This window comes from Salmo salar, chromosome 06 (assembly GCF_965601325.2).
Source record: "Salmo salar chromosome 06, fSalSal1, whole genome shotgun sequence".
Lineage (NCBI taxonomy): Eukaryota > Metazoa > Chordata > Actinopteri > Salmoniformes > Salmonidae > Salmo > Salmo salar.
The window spans coordinates 41,859,102-41,882,311 of NC_138296.1; the positions used below are offsets into that span (position 1 = coordinate 41,859,102).

The following is a 23,210-nucleotide window of genomic DNA, read 5'->3' on the forward strand; positions in this document are numbered from 1 at the left end:
CAACAACCTCTTTGATATGAATTGGTGGAGTGAAACGACGATTTTTATCACACATCATTTCCATCGAAAAAAATATTGATCTATTCTCCAACCATCCATCCTACCTTCTTGTGTAAAATCTCCCAAGATCACGGTTACAACTATTGCAATGTTCCAGAGAACACCAGTAGGGAGCAGCCATGAGCTGCTTGTAGAATACTTATGTAGTAGTAGTAGTCGTAGAATAATTATAATTATTATTATGACAGATTTTATTTAGTAAATCATTTGAGGCAATTCGGATGTAGCCTGCATTAGTTGGGCAAATTATCTTTAAGATTTCTTCTTAAGTGCATACAGGGCAATACACCGCTTTCTACTTTTCCCTACTCACCCTTACATTCATCCAGCAATATCTTTGCTGATCATAAGGCATAGAAAAAGGAGAGGAGGAGGAATAGTCATCCCGCCTTCCCAATGTCATCTCAGTGCTATCTGGCTGTCGTATCTGACGTCTCATTGGGTTTCCTACACTCTGGCACCGATTGCGAAAAGTGGGTGTTCGCTTACTGAGTTTGAGGTGCTCCTACTAATATAATAGTGCTTCGGTGCGGGCGAGCTCATACAGTTGATGCGCACATCGTATCTACCAATCAACAAAAGGCATTAGGACAGCAAGCAACATTCCTGGCTACTGAGAGAGCGGAGTCAATTAATATTTATGCAAAGGTTGTTCACTTTCTACTGCACAAAGTTAGCAGTGAGAGGACCAATGTGTGGCAGTTTTTTCACCCTTGTTGGGAAGATCCACCGGATTTGTAATTGGCCGTCAGTGTGTCGGGATGAAGACGTGCTTTGCACACTACTTCAAACATTTTGGCGTTCCCTTTTTTCTTTTTCCGTAAAATGCCAAGACTTCGTCCATCACACTCTGCCCATTTCAAACCAGGCTGCTCATTTGGAAGGACACCAGACCGCAGGCATTCTAATCTGCAAATTCAGTCCAATAAACGGTGACATTGGCTGTCAGCGTTGGAATAAGAAATCGATAGGCTACTCAAAAAAGGGATGCGATATTCTTTCGGAATTTTAACGATCTATTTCCTGTATCCTTATAACCATGCGAATTGGGGGTATGCTGGAGTGGTTCAGCAACTCACATTTTCAAGTGGAGCAATGCTGATAGTGACAGATTATTGTTGTTGAGTGTCCATGCAAGTATTGGGGTGGAAACATGTCTGGCCACTTCTTTGAGAGGATCACTGCTATCAGAGATGGCATTTTGGTCCAGCACTTCGGTTTTTACCTCTAAAGTGCCCAGGAAAATTTTATTCATGTTCACCCTCTCCCTTTCTGTCACCTACTTGTTCTATAGCTTGATGAGCTGTTACAACTCGTTACAGTTCCCCTTGCAAGAGAACTACGTGTACCAAGGGAGGCTGGTGACGGAGGAGACAACTTTCGTAACATTAAGGGAGAAACTTTATTCCACTTCACCCCAGGGCTATTTGGACGAGGAGCTGATAGAGGTGACTGCCGCCACCGCCGAGCAAACGGTTGCAATTTCCACTGTCAAAGATAATGTGGAGACCGAACAAAGAACATTGGATTGGGTTCGGAATCAGGCTGCTCCGACTAAAACTGCCGCGGTGTATCAATCTCCCGCTCTGGAGAGGGAGCGCCAGGAATTCAGCACCACGGACAACGAACTCAGGGTGAACTGCACCTCGGATTATGGGGTGAAAAAATTACCCCAAGCCATTATAATTGGGGTGAAGAAAGGAGGTACCAGGGCTCTGCTCGAAGCTTTGAGGGTCCATCCCGATATCAGAGCCGTTGGGAATGAGCCACATTTCTTCGACAGGAACTACGAGAAAGGGCTGGATTGGTACAGGTGCGCGCATCCACTCACTTAATTACCCATATCTGGTTCAGAGGTCTCATTACCCCACATAACATAAACCATGTGTTGGTAGATAGTCTCGATTGGGTCATATTTAAAATGCATTAGATTATCCCTAATAATACTACTAATAATAAGTAGGCCTATACCACTATCAATGGCATTATTCATTATAATCATAATAATCATAATCATAATAAAAATAACAACTCTGCTTAAAAATTGTCTACCTATTAGATTGGATATCTGCCAAGTAATTCCGCTTAAAAATGTTTCTAGTCTAGCACTTGTTTTACATCCAACAATACAAAACAGTTGATCAGTTAGCCTAATCATTAATATCTATTCCCGCTGCATCAAAATGAGAGCTAGACTGATTTGGATGATAAACTAAAATATTCATATCACTTAGAAACCACACCTAGGGAACAAAGTAGCCTCTATGCAGTACACCTTTATATCTTTCTTCTGAACTACAGCTAACCTAGTTTTACAATAATATACCATGTTTTATCATAGTATGCATGTATATGAACATAGCATGCAGCAATAGCCAAACTATTCAGTCATCAGGTGTTCATGCGAGTGCATTCATTGGAACAATATTCAGATCCCACCTACAGTTGTGGTATTACCTTTCTACAGTGTTCAGAACTGCCCCTGTGCAACAGGCCTGGTACCTTAGCAGTGTACTCTGGGTTTGGGATGTGATGTCAAGTTAGTGTTCATACTGTACCACATGTTCTGATAGTGTCACAAATATAGACAATCTTGCCTCATTTTGACAAAATGTATTTCCAAGTGTATTTCCATCTGATAATAGCTAGTTCCCAACTATGGAATATTGCGTTTATTTAGCAAATGCTTTGTAATGTCCACCATTGCAGAAAAACGTCCCGTAGCTTGATAACAAAATGAAAACATTCTGCTCTCACCAAGATCCATATCTGATTCAGTGTATATTGGAGGAATTGTGAAAAAGTGGTCATTTTAAAGCTATTTAATCTGACACAGAGCTGAAACCAAATGCATGTAGCTAAAGGCCTATTTAAGCCCATCTATCTAAAAGCCATATTGCCAGGCTTTTGCTGTATGACTGCATGGGGGTAGAGAGATCATCATTTTGATCAGCTAATCCAGATGTTTCTCTACTGATCCTGAGTGTTGTGCCATCCATGTCTTCTCACATGCAATACATTCAAGGTAAAGATTCCCCCAGTCAGGTTCATCACCCAGTCATGGTTTTTCTATGTTTTACAACACTGCACATCTCACTGCCTCCTTTGTGATTTTTTTCTCCCTGTTTATTAAAAGATAAACGATCATGGCATTAAACCACAGTCTGTTTGATGGTTCGTCCGTCCCTCCGTTTGACAGTGGCGCTCAATAAAGTGCCAGCATCTAGCAAGATGATGGTCTGACCAAACAAGGGAATGCTGGATTTCAATTGGACTCAGTGAGCAGAGAATGAAAATGAAGCCAGCCAGTAGTACACAGAGTCCCTGACTCCATGCTTGTGCCCAGAGGGATGAGGTGCTGTGCCTGTGAACCCAGTCTAGTACAGTGGCTCGGGGCTTTGGGTATACAGGAGACCATCTGCCTCAACTCATTGCAGTGTGAATGGGAGCTATGCTCTCCTCTGTCCTCAGCTGTTGGCTGTTCATTTAGCCCGTGTTAATGTGAGACGTTTCATTACGCTTTCGGTGTCAGGCTCATTAGACGACAAGATGACAGGCTTACATAAATAACACCAAAGTGTGCTTGTGTGTTTTAGTGCCCCTGAGCCAACCAAATCCCTTAAGCACTCTTAACATTTATTTCCACGTTTCGTCCTAATGTTAACCTCAGGATGACGTATGCAGAAATGTAAGTATCGGGTAGCTGTGTTTTTTACACCCATGGGGACGATATAGCAATGTGGCTGTTCTGTCTGCCAAATTTTAACAGTGTTGTAGTGTGACAAGGGAAAAAAATGGTTACACTCAGAACTATGTGATCTGCCCACGTCCTGATGCTACAGACAAAGCATGTCAATTTTGTGGATTTTTTCTGTTTCAAAATATATACTACACCACGTCTGTGTGCAGGCCTACTGTGTAGACTGTGTGCAGTCCTACTGTGTAGGCTGTGTGCAGGCCTACTGTGTAAGCTGTGTGCAGGGCCTACTGTGTAGGCTGTGTGCAGGCCTACTGTGTAGGCTGTGTGCAGGCCTACTGTGTAGACTGTGTGCAGGCCTACTGTGTAGACTGTGTGCAGGCCTACTGTGTAAGCTGTGTGCAGGCCTACTGTGTAGACTGTGTGCAGGCCTGCTGTGTAGGCTGTGTGCCTAATCCTATGACTGAAATCATGATCACGACCATTTAACGTTGGCTTCTGAGGTTGAGTCTGATAATGTCACCACATACACTGAATCAATTTGGTTGTGCAGCGGTGGCCCATTTCGTACTTTTTGATGGCTTGGAGAGTTAGACACTGGCAGAGGATGAATGCGGTACCGTTGTAAAAGATTTAAAAGAAGCCAGTACAAATGCACAGCCTGAAGAGGTGTGCACTGAGAGAGTTATTCTGTGCTTGCCACAGTTATACGGTGCTCCAGAATCCTGGTACGCATACAGAATTCATCTGGTAGAAATATCAAGTGAAAACATATTTTTATACCCCATGCGCTGGGCATATATTTCACAGGGAGTAAGTTAATCTTCTTGTTCATGAAATATGATGCAGCACCTTGGTGACATCTGTTTTACCCGGGTAACACAATGTTTAAAAGACTTGTCGGGGAGGACCTTATGCCTTGTTAAACTCCTTACCGCTTTTGAAGGGAAGCTATAGTCTTTAACCAGCAGGTCATTCTTTCTGTGTGTCAGATCATAATAGCTATACCATCATTAGAAGAATCACGCCGTTGCCTGGAAGCCTATCTCGGGTTTAAATAGGTGCTGCAAAACAGCAGGCGATTCATTGAGCTGGTATTCAGGAACAACTCTATTGCTTGTGATACAATTGATTTTCCAGGAAGATTATTTGGGTTGTACTACAATGCTGATCATATTGTGTGAGTTGTCCAATGAGATGCATAGCTCTGAAGCGGCTCTGAGGTCTCCGAGCCCCTTATCATTGTGTTGGGAGAATGACACTTCTACCTTGTAAGCGATAAAAGCTGAGGCAATGTGACTGTAAATCTTTTGAGCTGTTTTGTACCGTTGCCAGGCCCTGTGTTGCACAATGTGACAAACAATAATGTTAAATTACATTCGTGCTTATAATGTGCAGCACGGTGTTCTGAATGTGCTCTCCTTCCCCAAGCTATTTCACCTCAGGCGGAGGTCTTGGTTGCTGCCTGCTGGCTTTTATATGAGGTGGCCTTTAAAAAAGATGCCAAAGAATCAGCCTTGCCATCACCAAGGACTTTCTCTCTTTGTGTGAGTTGTAATGCATTCTGATCAATAGGGACCTACACCGCACAGAAGCCCACACAGTGCAGGCTCTACGCTCTGCCAAGGCCTTGCAATGAAGTGCTCTCATTCTTTTATCTACTTTTTCCATCGAGGCTCTGTTTCCCACTGAATGGTGGAAAAAGCTTAACGAAAGAATTTCCAGTTTGCTGCTTCTTCTTTCTCAGTAAATATGAAATGCTAGTAGTGTAGAGACCATGTCAGAGCACCATGTCTTTGCACTGCTGCAGGCCCGGGGGGACTCTGTGGAGAATAGCATGAATTCCAGCCCCAGCTTTATCCGCACCCTTCAGTGTAGTAAGACAGGACCCTCTGACAGGAAGTGTGTGTCGGAGACAGCGATCTACCGCTGAGAGTAGCTTCAAAGAGTCTAAATCCTGTGTTTATCCCTTGTTTACCCCTGCGCTCCCACCTCAGCATGCCGCTCCACGGCTCAGCTCCCTGAGTCTTGCCACCAGACTAGGGGCCCGTGACTCCAGTCAGCGGGGAGATGGGATGGAGGGAGGTGGGCCTGATCCCTGAGCAGCAGGCTGGATGCCATCTCTCCATCTTCCAGCTGGGCCTGTGTTGCTGCTCCTGCAGTGCCTCCACGTCCTCCGCTCCTCCCCGGCAAGCTGGAATCTGTCTATGCCTGATAAGATGGCGCCAAGGCTCGCAAGGACGCACCTCTGGGTACTGGGATGCCAACGCAGCAGTCGTGGAATTCAACTTTTTAATTAGCAGCATGCCCCAGTGTCTGTGAAGAGAGTGGACCGCTGCAGTCAGGTTGGTCTCAACATCCCCCCTCCCCTATTCCACTTGATTAAACTCCCAAGCACCACAGAGCCCAGAGATTCCACCAGCGTCCACAACAGAAAGATATTTATTTCCTGTTCCAATGCCTTTGACTGGATGCAGACATGGCACAGCGCTATGACACAGACGGCACCTTCCCACCAGAAAGCCTTTTGTGCCATCTCTGTCTGGCTGTTAAACATGAGTTTATGATGGAAAATAATCAGAACCTTCAGATTGCTGCACCACCAATTACTGTCAGTCTGGATAAATATGGATATTGGATCACACTTAAAAGCCTAATGTAACTCACTCTGTAGCAAGTTCCTACAACTGTGAATGGCAGGTTTGTGTAGCCATTTACTCTTGTGTATAATCACATGCACGATACAGTTGAAGTCGGAAGTTTACATACACTCATTAAAACTCGCTTTTTCAACCACTCCACAAATGTCGTGTTAAACTATAGTTTTGGCAAGTCGGTTAGGACATCTACTTTGTGCATGACACAAGTCATTTTTCCAACAATTGTTTACAGACAGAATATTTCACTTATAATTCACTGTATCACAATTCCAGTGGGTCAGAAGTTTACATACACTAATTAGATTGTGCCTTTAAACAGCTTGGAAAATGATGTCATGGCTTTAGAAGCTTCTAATAGGCTTATTGACATAATTTGAGTCAATTGGAGGTGTACCTGTGGATGTATTTCAAAGCCTACCTTCAAACTCAGTGCCTCTTTGCTTGACATCATGGGAAAATCAAAAGAAATCAGCCAAGACCTCAGAAAAAAAATTGTAGACCTCCACAAGTCTGGTTCCTCCTTGGGAGCAATTTCCAAACGCCTGAAGGTACCACATCTGTACAAACAATAGTACGCAAGTATAAACACCATGGGACCATGCAGCCGTCATACCATCCTCAGACAAGATAGAACGGCCAAAGGGGGCGGTGTTGCAATCTACTGCAGAGATAGCCTGCAGAGTTCTGTCCTACTATCCAGGTCTGTACCCAAACAATTCGAACTTCTACATTTAAAAATCCACCTCTCTAAAAACAAGTCTCTCACTCTCACTATAGACCACCCTCTGCCCCCAGCTGTGCTCTGGACACCATATGTGAACTGATTGCCCCCCATCTATCTTCAGAGCTCGTGCTGCTAGGTGACCTAAACTGGGACATGCTTAACACCCCAGCCATCCTACAATCTAAGCTTGATGCCCTCAATCTCACACAAATTATCAATGAACCTACCAGGTACCACCCCAAAGCCGTAAACACGGGCACCCTCATAGATATCATCCTAACCAACTTGCCCTCTAAATACACCTCTGCTGTTTTCAACCAAGATCTCAGCGATCACTGCCTCATTGCCTGCATCCGTAATGGGTCAGCAGCGAAACGACCTCCACTCATCACTGTCAAACACTCCCTGAAACACTTCAGCAAGGAGGCCTTTCTAATTGACCTGGCCCGGGTATCCTGGAAGGATATTGACCTCATCCCTTCAGTAGAGGATACCTGGTTATTTTTTTTAAATGCCTTCCTCACCATCTTAAGTAAGCACGCCCCATTCAATAAATTTCGAACCAGGAACAGATATAGCCCTTGGTTCTCTCCAGACCTGACTGCCCTTAACCAACACAAAAACATCCTGTGGCGTTCTGCATTAGCATCGAACAGCCCCCGTGATATGCAACTTTTCAGGGAAGTTAGAAACCAATATACACAGGCAGTTAGAAAAGCCAAGGCTAGCTTTTTCAAGCAGAAATTTGCTTCCTGCAACACAAACTCAAAAAAGTTCTGGGACACTGTAAAGTCCTTGGAGAATAAGAGCACCTCCTCCCAGCTGCCCACTGCACTGAGGATAGGAAACTCTGTCACCACCGATAAATCCACTATAATTGTGAATTTCAATAAGCATTTTTATACGGCTGGCCATGCTTTCCACCTGGCTACCCCTACTCCGGTCAACAGCACTGCACCCCCCCACAGCAACTCGCCCAAGCCTTCCCCATTTCTCATTCTCCCAAATCCAGTCAGCTGATGTTCTGAAAGAGCTGCAAAATCTGGACCCCTACAAATCAGCTGGGCTAGACAATCTGGACCCTTTCTTTCTAAAATTATCTGCCGAAATTGTTGCAACCCCTATTACTAGCCTGTTCAACGTCTCTTTCGTGTTGTCTGAGATTCCCAAAGATTGGAAAGCAGCTGTGGTCATCCCCCTCTTCAAAGGGGGGACACTCTTGACCCAAACTGCTACAGACATATATTTATCCTACCCTGCCTTTCTAAAGTCTTCGAAAGCCAAGTCAACAAACAGATTACCAACCATTTCGAATCCCACCGCACCTTCTCCGCTATGCAATCTGGTTTCAGAGCTGGTCATGGGTGCACCTCAGCCACGCTCAAGGTCCTAAATGATATCTTAACCGCCATCGATAACAAACAATACTGTGCTGCCGTATTCCTTGACCTGGCCAAGCCTTTCGACTCTGTCAGTCACCACATCCTCATCGGCAGACTCAATAGCCTTGGTTTCTCAAATGATTGCCTCGCCTGGTTCACCAACTACTTCTCCGATAGAGTTCAGTGTGTCAAATTGGAGGGCCTGTTGTCCGGGCCTCTGGCAGTCTCTATGGGGGTGCCACAGGGTTCAATTCTTGGGCCGACTCTTTTCTCTGTATACATCAATGATGTCGCTCTTGCTGCTGGTGAGTCTCTGATCCACCTCTACGCAGACGACACCATTCTGTATACTTCTGGCCCTTCTTTGGACACTGTGTTAACTACCCTCCAGACGAGCTTCAATGCCATACAACTCTCCTCCCGTGGCCTCCAACTGCTTTTAAATACAAGTAAAACTAAATGCATGCTCTTCAACCGATCGCTGCCTGCACCTGCCCGCCCGTCCAGCATCACTACTCTGGAAGATTCTGACTTAGAATATGTGGACAACTACAAATACCTAGGTGTCTGGTTAGACTGTAAACTCTCCTTCCAGACTCACATCAAACATCTCCAATCCAAAGTTAAATCTAGAATTGGCTTCCTATTTCGCAACAAAGCATCTTTCACTCATGCTGCCTGCCAAACATACCCTCGTAAAACTGACCATCCTACCGATCCTCGACTTCGGCGATGTCATTTACAAAATAGCCTCCAATACCTTACTCAATAAATTGGATGCAGTCTATCACAGTGTCATCCGTTTTGTCACCAAAGCCCCATATACTACCCACCACTGCGACCTGTACGCTCTTGTTGGCTGGCCCTCGCTTCATACTCGTCGCCAAACCCACTGGCTCCAGGTCATCTACAAGACCCTGCTAGGTAAAGTTCCCCCTTATGTCAACTCGCTGGTCACCATAGCAGCACCCACCTGTAGCACGCGCTCCAGCAGGTATATCTCTCTGATCATCCCCAAAGCCAATTCCTCCTTTGGCCGCCTCTCCTTCCAGTTCTCTGCTGCCAATGACTGGAACGAACTACAAAAATCTCTAAACCTGGAAACACTTATCTCCCTCACTAGTTTAAGCACCAGCTGTCAGAGCAGCTCACAGATTACTGCACCTGTACATAGCCCATCTATAATTTAGCCCAAACAACCACCACTTCCCCTACTGTATTTATTTATTTATTTTGCTCCTTTGCACCCCATTATTTCTATTTCTACTTTGCACTTTCTTCCAATACAAATCTACCATTCCAGTGTTCTACTTGCTACATTGTATTTACTTCGCCACCATGGCCTTTTTTTGCCTTTACCTCCCTTATCTCACCTCATTTGCTCACTTTGGATATAGACTTATTTTTCTACTATATTATTGACTGTATGTTTGTTTTACTCCATGTGTAACTCTGTGTTGTTGTATGTGTCAAACTGCTTGCTTTATCTTGGCCAGGTCGCAATTGTAAATGAGAACTTGTTTTCAACTTGCCTATCTGGTTAAATAAAGGTGAAATAAATAAAATATTTAAATAAATAAAAAATACCGCTCAGGAAGGAGACGCGTTCTGTCTCCTAGAGATGAACGTACTTTGGTGCGAAAAGTGCAAATCAATCCCAGAACAATAGCAAAGGACCTTGTGAAGATGCTGGAGGAAACAAGTACAAAATTATCTATACCCACAGTAAAATGAGTCCTATATCGACATAACCTGAAAGGCCGCTCAGCAAGGAACAAGCCACTGTTTTAAAACGGCCATAAAAAAAGACAGACTACGGTTTGCAACTGCACATGGGGACGAAGATCGTACCTTTTGGAGAAATGTCCTCTGGTCTGATGAAACAAAAATAGAACTGTTTGGCCATAATGACCATCGTTATGTTTGGAGGAGAAAGGGGGAGGCTTGCAAGCCAAAGAACACCATCCCAACCGTGAAGCACGAGGTGGCAGCATCATGTTGTGGTGGTGCTTTGCTGCAGGAGGGACTGGTGCACTTCACAAAATAGATGGCATCATGAGGTAGGAAAATGATGTGGATAAATTGAAGCAACATCAGTCAGGAAGTTAAAGCTTGGTCGCAAATGGGTCTTCTAAATAGACAATGACCCAAAGCATACTTCCAAAGTTGTGGCAAAATGGCTTAAGGACAACAAAGTCAAGGTATTGGAGTGGCCATCACAAAGCCCTGACCTCAATCCTATTGAAAATGTGTGGGCAGAACTGAAACAGCATGTGTGAGTAAGGAGGCCTACAAACCTGACTCCGTTACACCAGCTCGGTCAGGAGAAATGGGCCAAAATTCACCCAACTTACTGTGGAAGCTTGTGGAAGGCTAGCCAAAACATTTGACTCAATTTAAACTATTTAAAGGCAATGCTACCAAATACTAATTGAGTGTATGTAAACTTCTGACCCACTGGGAATGTGATGAAAGAAATAAAAGCTGAAATAAATAATTCTCTCAACTATTATTCTGACATTTCACATTCTTAAAATAAAGTGGTGATCCTAACTGACCTAAGACAGGGCATTTTTACTATGATTATATGTCAGGAATTGTGAAAAACTGAGTTTAAATGTATTTGGCTAAGGTGTATGTAAACTTCCGACTTCAACTGTACCTGTTACAAGGTAGCTAGCTAAATGTCTACTAGCTAGATATTTAGGTGTGTATAGCTATCTTATGTGTATGTGTCTCTACAGCGGAACTGTGGGAAAAATTCACAACACTTTATCTTTCCAGTTTCACCATATCAGCAGGTATTATCAAAATAAGTCTAGTCATGAACACCATCCACAAAGCATTGCACTGCCAAGGAAAATGTTATTTTTTCTGCAATGGAATCAGTGTTTTGTGTTGGGAGAATGTGGATTCAATTTGTTTTGTGCTACTCTAGGATCAGCCTTGGGGGGCTATCTTAGTCTATTTCTATTGTGACACTAGAATTATGAAAGAAGTAATACTGCCTCATCCTTTGTGGCTTAGAGAGAGGACAAATCACTCTGGCAGTGGGTTAGTGCAGACAATTTCATTCTACCCCAGCTTCTTCTTGCTATTCACATGCAATACCTTACCCTCTCTCTTTGACATTCATTTCCTATTCCGTGTCATGGACAAAGCTACACCCAAACACCTAAAGTGATCGTTCTCCAATTCCAGTAAAGTTGACTTTACTTGAGTTTAGAATTTAATTTGCTGATTCAATTTGCCAACACAATAAATTGGCATTGGGGCATGTTTGCCATCAAGGCTCGGCCTCCCTTTAGGTTGTGTCTGTCAAAATAGAACTGGATGGAATTCTTCCTTGCATTCTTTTCCATTCCATCGCCAATGGGAAAACAGGGAATTCTTAGACCGCTATTTCAGTTCCATGTCATAGATGGATTGCCTGAAAATGACAGCCCAAGTCTCGCCTGTTAAATGATTTATTTTGGACCAAAAATAAAGTATAAGCACAAGTCATTTTAAGCTTGAAAGGATTCCTATCTCCCAGGGATTATTTACTTGCCGCAGAATTGCTGTGATGTGCTTCTAGTCAGAAGGAACAATGATTCCATTCGGCAAGAATGATGCTTTACAGCCATCTTTAAAACTCTCTGAATAAGACTTCCTTTTGGGACAAATAAGCATGTCAATCATACTTGTCAAGATTCCAATTTTCCTTTCGCCTCTCCTGGAGCACTTGGTGCTGTGCATACATGCCCCTTATCGGTTGTGAGTGATGCAGTCGAATGACACAAACCCAAAAGCAAGCTGATGCATTGGTTCAGTCAGAGCAGGGTTCTCTCTGACAGGGCTGGCCATGGAGCCAAGACGTCACGCAAGGGCTGTTGGGAGCATGTTTCAAATATGTGGCCGTGACCTGACATGTACTCCATGAGTGTGTTAAGCTGAGGGATGTGGGGAGAGTGGAAATCATAACTTGTCCCTCCACGCTCCTCCAGTAGCATTATTCCGCCTGCATGCCCATGACATGTTACACACAGAGCTTATTCATAGGAAATGCATCAGCTTGGCCGTATCAAGATGTAGGAATTACCTTGAGATATAGTCTGGGATGACATGGAAAGCAATTGTCTTTTTTTTCTCTCCAAGGACTCGCCAAAGAACAGAGCAGAATGAAAAGGAAGTTCTAGCTATAGAAATATACAGGTGTCCCGTGAGCCCACATGCACCTCGCGCCACTGACGCCATCCACAGCTCACAACAATCTTGACAGGCTTAATTCAATTATGGCGGTGCGATGTGCTGAGACTCCGGAGGTGTGCGTTAATTCCTCTGTTTACACCCCTGAGTCACTGTCACAAACAAAGACAAACACATTCATTGGCTTCCAGGAGCTTGTTTGCTGCGATTGCCCCATTGCCTTTGAAGTTTCTCATCGCTTTATGTTGTTTATTTATTCATGCTCTTTCTTTGCCTGAAATCACCATGGGGTATTCCGCTAGAATATTTTAGCACAGTGTGAAACAATGAAGGAGATGAGTATTAGACGTGTAAACCACGCACAACACAGTCCTTACATTGGGATGGTATTCTGATTCAGAGGGGATGGGTTAAATGGGGAAGACACATTTCAGTTGAATGCATTCAGTTGTACAACTGACTAGATATCCCCCTTTCCCTTTCCATGTTGATTGGGATTTTCAAGTAGGAAATCTTCATTGGGAGTTATGTTTATAAAAACCCTGTTATAAGTATTTAGGTTTTCGAGTTTCAACCATCTGTATCAAGAACACTTTATTAATCAGACCTCCACCATGAGAATGCTGTCCTCTCTTCTCTGTGTAGGCTGGTGGAAGTGTTTTTTATATAGAGGCTGTGGCATTGTGCCAAGCTCCTTTGAGACTTGGACTAAGCCGATGAAATGCAAAAGGCTGCTTTTAGGGATTATGCTAATTACTAATTGGTGTATAAGAAGGTGATTGTTTTTCCTGGATAATTTGGATTATTGGGATTAGAGATTTAGTTGCAAGTTAACATGCTCTTCCTGTTTTAATGGGGCCATTAGCTCCTCCCAACCATGTGAAGCCAACTCTTAACTAATGTGTCTGATAGTTTTTCTTTATGCCTGTAACATGCTCAGCCACACACGTGTGCAGGGCGACACACGAGGAAATGTGTTTCAGTGAAATCATGTTAAAGATGCTTGTGTGTTTAAAAGAAAAGTTACATATCCCATAATCCTCTACGTATGGGGGTAAGTACAAAGGGGTACACAGTCAGACATCACAGGTACAGTCCCGTTTCCCCATGGTCTTGTTTTTCTGTTGAATGTCAGGATTTAGCTATGACGCTTTGTATCGTTCCAAAAAAAGATAGATGTCAAACTGTAGTTACAGTATATTCAAAAGATTTGTTTCAGAGCAGGAAGAAAAGATAGGAGTGAAAACATGCCAACCCATAACCAGGGCTATAGCAGGATTAGACTCTTTTTGTCTGAGGTTTATCTGTAGATATGTGAGCTACACTTGGTTATTCATCCCGTTCATTTTCAGTATGCCTGGGATGACTCTGCTTACGGTCTCCTTCCACTCCCATCGACCTCCAGTTTGTTTCACATCTGCACGACTCGAGGAGGGAGAATGTTAAGTATGAATTGATTTTTAAATAAGCATACATTTACCTTCAGACACCTGCGGAACATATTGGGCTCGTCCTGTATTGCAAAACAGGCTATTTTAATTGATCTTTGTGATGAACATTGAGGACAGACCACCCTGTCTTTGGAGTCAAGGTGACTTTGGCATCACAATCCTATACCGAGTCCCTTGTTTTTTTTCATGATGGGACAACTTACCATGAAAGCGCATCTGGGCAGAGGTGAGAAGGTAACAGTGCTGTAACTAATGGGTTAATTTAATTTAATTTACTGGCTGTGGCCCCCAGATCATTGGAGGCATGCTGGCCACAGTGAGATTTGAGGTTGCAGTAGGAAAGAAAGAAAGATTAACCCTCTTTTCAAAAGGGCAAATTTCACTCATGTCATGCTGGATTTTCTTGCCGAGATAGCAGGCCAGTATAAATCTGCAGAACTAAATGAATACAGGTTTGTGGTGAAATGGGCCTCTCAAGCTTATTTCGTACAAGCCACCTAATCAACGTCACGCTGGGGCCATGCTCGCTGGGCTGGGGAATCGGTCATAAATGAAAGCTTTGTCAACATGTCCTCAGATGGATGCAAGCGAGCATTTGCAATAACAATTGCTTCTTGATTCGAAACATTGACGTGCCAACGGAAGGTCAATTGGGCATATCTAACCCGACTGAAGTTTATTTGGGGGGATAGTTGTGAGGGCTAGTATTTTCCTAATGATTAAAGGTATATAATTCTGTGAGAACAGCTTGGTATTGTTGTTGCTGTCATCATTAACACCGGCTTTTAGCTAAATATTATCTTTGATGCCATTGTTGTAGTCACATGTCTCTCCGTATCTGTTTCTGGCCACATTGTCTCCAATTAACAGTCTCACAATTTTCTGATGCAATCAGTGGAATATAAATGAAGCAATCCCAGCAGCCTCTGGCTCTGCGTCGTCTCAGCCTCACACTGAATCACTCGCTGTTAGATCTGTGCTGTAATAAACCCACTTTTTACAGGGCTAAACACGTACTCACCGCACCTTGGGTAAACTCAACAAACGCTTCAGGGTTTCAAAATGTTGTTGCATGATAATTAGTTAACCAACAGTGCGATGCAAGAGGAAGGAATTTTACACCTTGTGTTTAATAACAGATAGTTTCATTTGCCTTGCTACTAATGTTGCATGTGTTTCTTCATGCTATTTAATAGTTGGGACTCACTTAGCTGGCTCCTTCCCTACACACAGATGGATCTGCACAAACACACCCATTTGATGTTTTTCCTTTCAGTAGATTTTTGGTTTGTGGTGCCAAGACAGTGTAATGCACTGAAAACTGCCTACAAACCACTGATGGTTGCTCACGGCGGAATCCGATCAAAACAAAGACGCTGTGTTTGGTTAGTTCACTCAGTCAGCCATTGGCTGCTTGATGGGTCGGTCTGCATTCTAGCGGATGTTATTGAAGTACATTTTTAGGACTGAGGCATTTTCTCTTATAGGCTACTCCAGGTGTAATACGATCACTCTCCCTCTCACCTGTCTGTTGGGCTAACCCAACTCTGAAGCTGTGAGAGGGGTGTGGGTTGTTGTGTGTTCGAGACGAGTGAATGTCCAAAGTCAAACATCCCACGGTACCACCCATAGATGAAGAGACTAAAACTCTTAAAGGCCTAGTGCAGTCAAAAGTGTGATTTTTATTTTTTTAAAGATTAGTCTTAAAATTATAACTGATTATTTTCCCTTTCATGAGATATAGACAGTTGTTTGCATCATCTCTTGTTTTGTAGCTTTTTTGTGCGCTTTACTATAAATACTGTGAAGCGGAAAAGGTCTTTGTAGATCTCATTAAATGTTCCACGAACTTTTCCATACAGTATGGCATTTGGTTGAACTTGAATGAAAACAGCATTAGTTCCCCAATTGTCTTCATTCTACTACATTCTAGTTATCCATATTCAAGTGTTTCATCATCAGTGCATGATGGCATTGGGTATTTTTTGGTTTTAATGTAACAGCTCCATTGGACTACTGCTCGCACCGGAAGCCTTCACACTCAGATTAGCCACGCCATGTCTCTAAATTGTTCTGACAGGTGATTTGCCCATAGTCTTTTGATGAGTTGTTCACATTCTGATATAGCAAAGTTCCTGTACATAGTAATTCCACCGTAAACGTGATTCACAATTGAATCATAGTTGTCTTTGCTTGACTGAGTGCACCAGTTTATTTGTAAATGTCTCAACCTTTTGGCAAAATTGCCTTAGATGTGGTTGAAATACTGGATGCTGCTTCTTGCTCCCAAACCAGTCCACTCAGGCCACCATCAGACTGCAGCTGAAGTGTAGGTTGAGTTTAGGTTATTGCAGTGTAAGTCAAAATGATATGTCCCCGTATCCTCACGAGTTTGAACAGGAAAAGAGAAGATAGGTAATGTAACGTTTTCATATTGCGACAGTGTCTTTAGAAAGGCAAAATTCAAAGACTAGCCCTAGTAATACAGGAATATCAGTGAAAAACAGTATAGAGTTCAGACAAGCCTTGACATTGAAAGGGTATGCCCCCCCCCCAACTCAAATAAATGGTGCCCCACAGAGCCAGACATGGCCCTGGCATTCCCCCGATTTTAGTTCCTTTTGTTTCACGAGTCAAGGGCCTTTTTCTATCAGACTTGTCCATTATCTGAGTCTGAAAGACACAGCAAAGTCCACCACATGGTCTGTCAATTTGTGAAACTCACCAGAGCAGTCCTGGTGTGATAATGAATGTAATTTCTTTCCTCCTATGGCACAGACCCAGTTATTTAAAATGCAGTCAGGCCTGTGGACCTGTGGGCCTGTGGACCTGTGGGCCTGTGGACCTGTGGGCCTGTGCATGCGGCGAAGTGGAAGATACACCAAATAGTCATCCTCACCCACTCCTAGATGAAAATAATTGTCAATGATAATGTATTTCTTTATTATAAGGAAGTAAATGTTTTAATACAGAAAAATGTTCCAATAGGGCTTCAATAGGGACAGGAATATTTCCTAATAATGTCATGTGGTTAGGAAAACTCCTGGTCCCAGCATCAACCATGCATTTCTTAACATTCTACAATGCTGCCCGCTGTGCTGGTTCATCTATTTGGCTTGCACCCGACCAGAACTGACAACCCACTGGATTGACTGACTGTCACCAAGGCACCCCCTATAAAACCATATCAGCCCAGCCTGAGGTTGTGATCCCAGCCTCGTGTTGTGTCTGGCTGGGGCATGTTTGTTTTGGAGAGAGCACTCTGCCTTCCTTGGCTGTCCTCTTTATTGCAGCGGTCCCTAATAGCTTGATTTAATGCACTCTCAGAGGTCAGATATTGCGCTGGCAGCCACAGACCACTTCCTTCCTCACTGCCCCATTAATAGCAGCAAACAAATCAGAGATGCACTGTAAATTCTCTCCCTGGCATATTGGAGCTGTTTGGATGGGAGACGTGGACAGATTTATTATGGGGAAGAAGGATATCTCTAGAAAAGACTAGCCAGGTTTTTTTCCCCCTCTCTCTCCAAAACATGGGCTGTGTGAACACTAATTAAATGTATTATTCCCAGTAGGATAGCTTAGCTAGTGTTCCGTCACACATCCTCTGATCCTTATGGTGTCTGTGCAAGATGTGTACTGTATGTAGAGTCATGTGCAGGGTCACACATCAACTTCTTCAGTGACCTCATAAAGGCTTGTAGTAAAGCCTGTTTATCCTGACCTGCTTTTCACAGGACTACTTCCTCCAAACAAGAAGCTCAATCTCAAGTGGTTTCTTTCGTCAGTGAGGTTCGATAATTGTGCCTTGTAAAAAGACTACATGTGTACAGTGACAGTCAGAAGCATATCAGTCCAGAATCTTTGACATTGTGCATCTTGGCTTTGGAGAGTCATGTGTTGTGTTCAGGGACTATCACCTAAATATACACTACCGGTCAAAAGTTTTAGAACACCTACTCATTCAAGGGTTTTTCTTTATTTTTTACTATTTTCTACATTGTGGAATAAAAGTGAAGATATCTAAACTATGAAATAACACACATGGAATCATGTAAACTCAGCAAAAAAAGAAAAGCCCCTTTTTCAGGACCCTGTCTTTCAAAGATAATTCGTAAAAATCCAAATAACTTCACAGATCTTCATTGTAAAGGGTTTTAACACTGTTTCCCATGCTTGTTCAATGAACCATAAACATTTAATGAACATGCACCTGTCGTTAAGTAGGCAATTAAGGTCACAGTTATGAAAACTTAGGACACTAAAGAGGCCTTTCTACTGACTCTGAAAAACACCAAAAGAAAGATGCCCAGGGTCCCTGCTCATCTGCGTGAACGTGCCTTAGGCATTCTGCAAGGAGGCATGAAGACTGCAGATGTGGCCAGGGCAATAAATTGCAATGTCCGTACTGTGAGACGCCTAAGACAGCGCTACAGGGAGATAGCTGATCGTCCTCGCAGTGACAGACCACATGTAACAACACCTGCACAGGATCGGTACATCCGAACATCACACCTGCGGGACAGGTACAGGATGGCAACAACAACTGCCCGAGTTACACCAGGAAAGCACAATCCCTCCATCAGTGCTCAGACTGTCCGCAATAGGCTGAGAGAGGCTGGACTGAGGGCTTGTAGGCCTGTTGTAAAGGCAGGTCCTCACCAGACATCACCGGCAACAACGTTGCCTATGGGCACAAACCCACCGTCGCTGGACCAGACAGGACTGGAAAAAAGTGCTCTTTACTGACGAGTCGCAGTTTTGTCTCACCAGGGGTGATGGTCGGATTTGCGTTTATCGTCGAAGGAACGAGTGTTACACCGAGGCCTGTACTCTGGAGCGGGATCGATTTGGAGGTGGAGGGTCCGTCATGGTCTGGGGCGGTGTGTCACAGCATCATCGGACTGAGCTTGTTGTCATTGCAGGCAATCTCAATGCTGTGCATTACAGGGAAGACATCCTCCTCCCTCATGTGGTACCCTTCCTGCAGGCTCATCCTGACATGACCCTCCAGCATGACAATGCCACCAGCCATACAGCTCGTTCTGTGCGTGATTTCCTGCAAGACAGAAATGTCAATGTTCTGCCATGGCCAGCGAAGAGCCCGGATCTCAATCCCATTGAGCACGTCTGGGACCTGTTGGATTGGAGGGTGAGGGCTAGGGCCATTCCCCCCAGAAATGTCTGGGAACTTGCAGGTGCCTTGGTGGAAGAGTGGGGTAACATCTAACATCCTTAACTGGCAAATCTGGTGTAGTCCATGAGGAGCAGATGCACTGCAGTACTAAATGCAGCTGGTGGCCACACCAGATACTGACTGTTGTTTTTGATTATAGACCCCCCCCTTTGTTCAGGGACACATTATTCCATTTCTGTTAGTCACATGTCTGTGGAACTTGTTCAGTTTATGTCTCAGTTGTTGAATCTTGTTATGTTCATACAAATATTTACACGTTAAGTTTGCTGAAAATAAACGCAGTTGACAGTGAGAGGACGTTTCTTTTTTTGCTGAGTTTAGTTGCCAAAACAGTATTAAACAAATCAAAATATATTTGAGATTTGAGATTATTCAAATAGCCACCCTTTGCCTTGATGACAGCTTTGCACACTATTGGCATTCTCTTAACCAGCATTATGAGGTAGTCACCTGGAATGCATTTAAATTAACAGGTGTGCCTTCTTAAGTTAATTTGTGCGTTTGAGCCAGTCAGTTGTTGTGACAAGGTAGGTGTGGTATACAGAAGATAACCCTATTTGGTAAAAGACCAAGTCCATATTATGGCAAGATTAGCTCAAATAAGCGACAGTCCATCTTTACTTTAAGACATGAAGGTCAGTCAAGAACTTTGAAAGTTTCTTCAAGTGCAGTCACAAAAACCATCAACCGCAATGGTGAAACTGGCTCTCATGAGGACCACCACAGGAATGGAAGACCCACAGTTACCTCTGCAGCAGAGGATAAGTTCATTAGAGTTGCCAGCCTCAGAAATTGCAGCCCAAATAAATGCTTCACAGAGTTCAATTAACAGACACATCTCAACATCAACTGTTCAGAGGAGTCTGTATGAATCAGGCCTTCATGGTCAAATTGCTGCAAAGAAACCACTAATAAGGAGCCTAATAAGAAGAAGAGACTTGCTTGGGCCATGAAACACAAGCAATGGACATTAGACCAGTGGAATGCCCAAATGAGACATTTTTGGTTCCAACCGCCGTGTCTTTGTGAGATGTGGTGTGGGTGAATGGATGATCTCCGCATGTGTATTTCACACCGTAAAGCATGGAGGAAGTATTATGGTTTTGGGGTGCTTTGCTGGTGACATTGTCAGTGATTTATTTAGAATTCAAGGCACACTTAACCAGCATGGTTACCGCAACATTCTGCAGCAATACGCTATCCCATCTGGTTTGCCCTTAGTGGGACTATCATTTGTTTTTCGACAGGACAATAACCCAACACACCTCCAGGCTGTGTAAGGGCTATTTTACCAAGAAGGGGTGTGATGGAGTGCTGCATCAGATGACCTGGTCTCCACAATACTCCGACCTCAACCAAATTGAGATGGTTTAGAATGAGTCGGACCGCAGAGGGAACGAAAAGCAGCCAACAAGTGCTCAGCATATGTGGGAATTCCTTCAAGACTGTTGTAAAAGCATTCCAGGTGAAGCTGGTTGAGAGAATGCCAAGAGTGTGCAAAGCTGTCATCAAGGCAAAGGGTGGCTACTTTGAAGAATCTAAAATATATTTTGGTTTGTTTAACACTTTTTTTGTTACTACATGATTCCATATGTGTTATTTCATCGTTATTTCATGATGTCATCACTATTATTCTACAATGTAGAAAATAGTAAAGATAAAGAAAAACCCTCGAATGAGTAGGTGTTCTGAAACTTTATACCGTTAGTGTATACCCGATATGAAGCCGTCACAACCATACAGGAAAACGGAGCTTGTAAATTGGAAATAACCTATTCTCAGACAGCCCTTTCCTTCCAATCACATCTCGGCTTTGCAGCAGTATGATGAAAGATTTCCTTTCATCAAATGATGCGTATTTGGTCAGACAGGATAATTATTATTCTTGTCAGCATGTGTTTATCTTGATGTAGCCCTCAATAATCAACTAGATCCAACAAGCACATTTCATTCAGGTTCCACTGGAGTCAAAGCCCTTTTGCATTTCTAAGGAGCACTGCACAACATCATGTTCTACAATAGTGGTGAAATGAGTTCCTTACACAATGTTAAACGTTTTACTTATATTTCACGCTGTAAATATAGCACAAGGGTGTATATATCAGAGCCTTCATTATTCAATATTTTTATTGACATGATTACAGCATTTGAGAATCATCAACTATGTTTCCTAGGATAAATGGAACAAAGTCAAACATGTGGTTTCAATATGTTTGATGTGTTTAATACCGTTCCATTTATTCCATTCCAGTCATTACAATGAGCCCGTCCTCCTATAGCTCCTCCATCCAGCTTGCTCTGATCCTAGGGTGCATTTACTGTAAAGGCGTGACTGTATTTGAAGCATTTCTCAGAGGCCTTTCATAACCAACCTTCCCTGTAGATGTTACACGAGCACAGCTGCTTTAAAAATAATTACCCAGAAACCCTTTTTTTTATATAGTTATTGGGAATTGGCCCCTACACTTGCCAACAATCACTTAGAGAGACATGGAAAAGCTACATTACTGTTAACCCTTCTGTAGCTTATCTTTAAAGGCCTTCATTATTGGTTAGAGCCATATACTTAGAATTTTATCAAATGTATGAAACCAACTGGCCGGTGATCATAAATGAATCATGTTGTGGTGTATAAACCCCGGACGGTAGTGATTTTTAGGCAGAAAGAGCTCCAGTAATGCTGCATCACTGAGGCAGATGTCTGTATTTAGACAGGACAGGTAGCATATTTGAGCAACAGATACTCTAGGGAGTAAAAACCTTTCAGCAAGCTCTCTGTTAGAGCTTGTGATTTACAGTGTTTCTGACAATTACAAAACTTGCCTTGGAAATGCACAGTCCTCTTCTTCTACTATTCTCCATATTGTTCATACACCAGTCTCCCACTGCATTCTCACCTTTCCTTTCCTTATGAAGCATGAACTGCCTGTGGCTATTCTCATGCAACAATGGTTCACACTGTCCATAACACAGAAAAGCATTCAGCTTACTCACGGGAGACCATGACTATTTCAACAGTATGGACCTCTTGTCACAAAAGAGCAGGAGCGAGGGAGGACGGTATTGTGTGCGATTGAAAAGTAGAGATTTTGCCCATCCCTGTATCACTTGATTATGTTGTGGAGAAAGAGAACTTCACAAGGAGTGGAATATCAATGTTCTCTCCTGTTCTAAAAATGGCGGTAATCAAAGACTTGGTATTAATTACACACATAAACAAAGCAGCCTTTTTAATGGCGATCAACATCAAAGGTAGTGGCGGACTCAACAAAAAATAGTCCTTGGAGAATTGTGTGTGTGTGTGTGTGTGTGTGTGTGTGTGTGTGTGTGTGTGTGTGTGTGTGTGTGTGTGTGTGTGTGTGTGTGTGTGTGTGTGTGTGTGTGTGTGTGTGTGTGTGTGTGTGTGTGTGTGTGTGTGTGTGTGTGTGTGCATTATGTTTTGTGTCAGCCTGTCAGTCTGTCTGTGTGTTTTTGTTTGTGCTGAAGGAGAATATTTTCAATGTGGAAAGTCTATGATGATTCATACTTTGCTCAAGGAAAAAGGCAACATGTTGGTCTGCCCCACTAAATAACCAACATCATTATGAATTCTATTTCTCTCCCCTCGCTATTAAAAATGAACAGGCCCGCTATGGCTGCAAAACTTGGCAGCAGGGACTTGGTCTTGATTTGCGGGGGAACCAATAAAACGGCTTGGCGGGGGCGGCCATTCTCTCAGATGTTAAGACATATGAATTATGCAGAAACCAGCTGTTCCAATATTTATCACTATGTGTGAATATTCTTTAATGCATATGGGGGAAGCCAAAGTCATTATATCTGTTACATATTTAGGCATACATTTGTTTGAT

General features: G+C 43.2%; 1 protein-coding gene across 1 annotated transcript in view; it reads left to right on the forward strand.

The window, feature by feature from the left end:
* The first annotated feature begins 427 nt into the window (after nt 1–427).
* Nucleotides 428–23,210, forward strand: part of LOC106607349 (heparan sulfate glucosamine 3-O-sulfotransferase 4) — a 90,869-nt gene continuing 68,086 nt past the window's right edge. Inside the window, exon 1 of the mRNA XM_014204238.3 lies at nt 428–1,873. Coding sequence (XP_014059713.1) covers nt 1,254–1,873 — 620 coding nt within the window. The 5' untranslated portion in view covers nt 428–1,253. The remainder of the gene's footprint in view (nt 1,874–23,210) is intronic.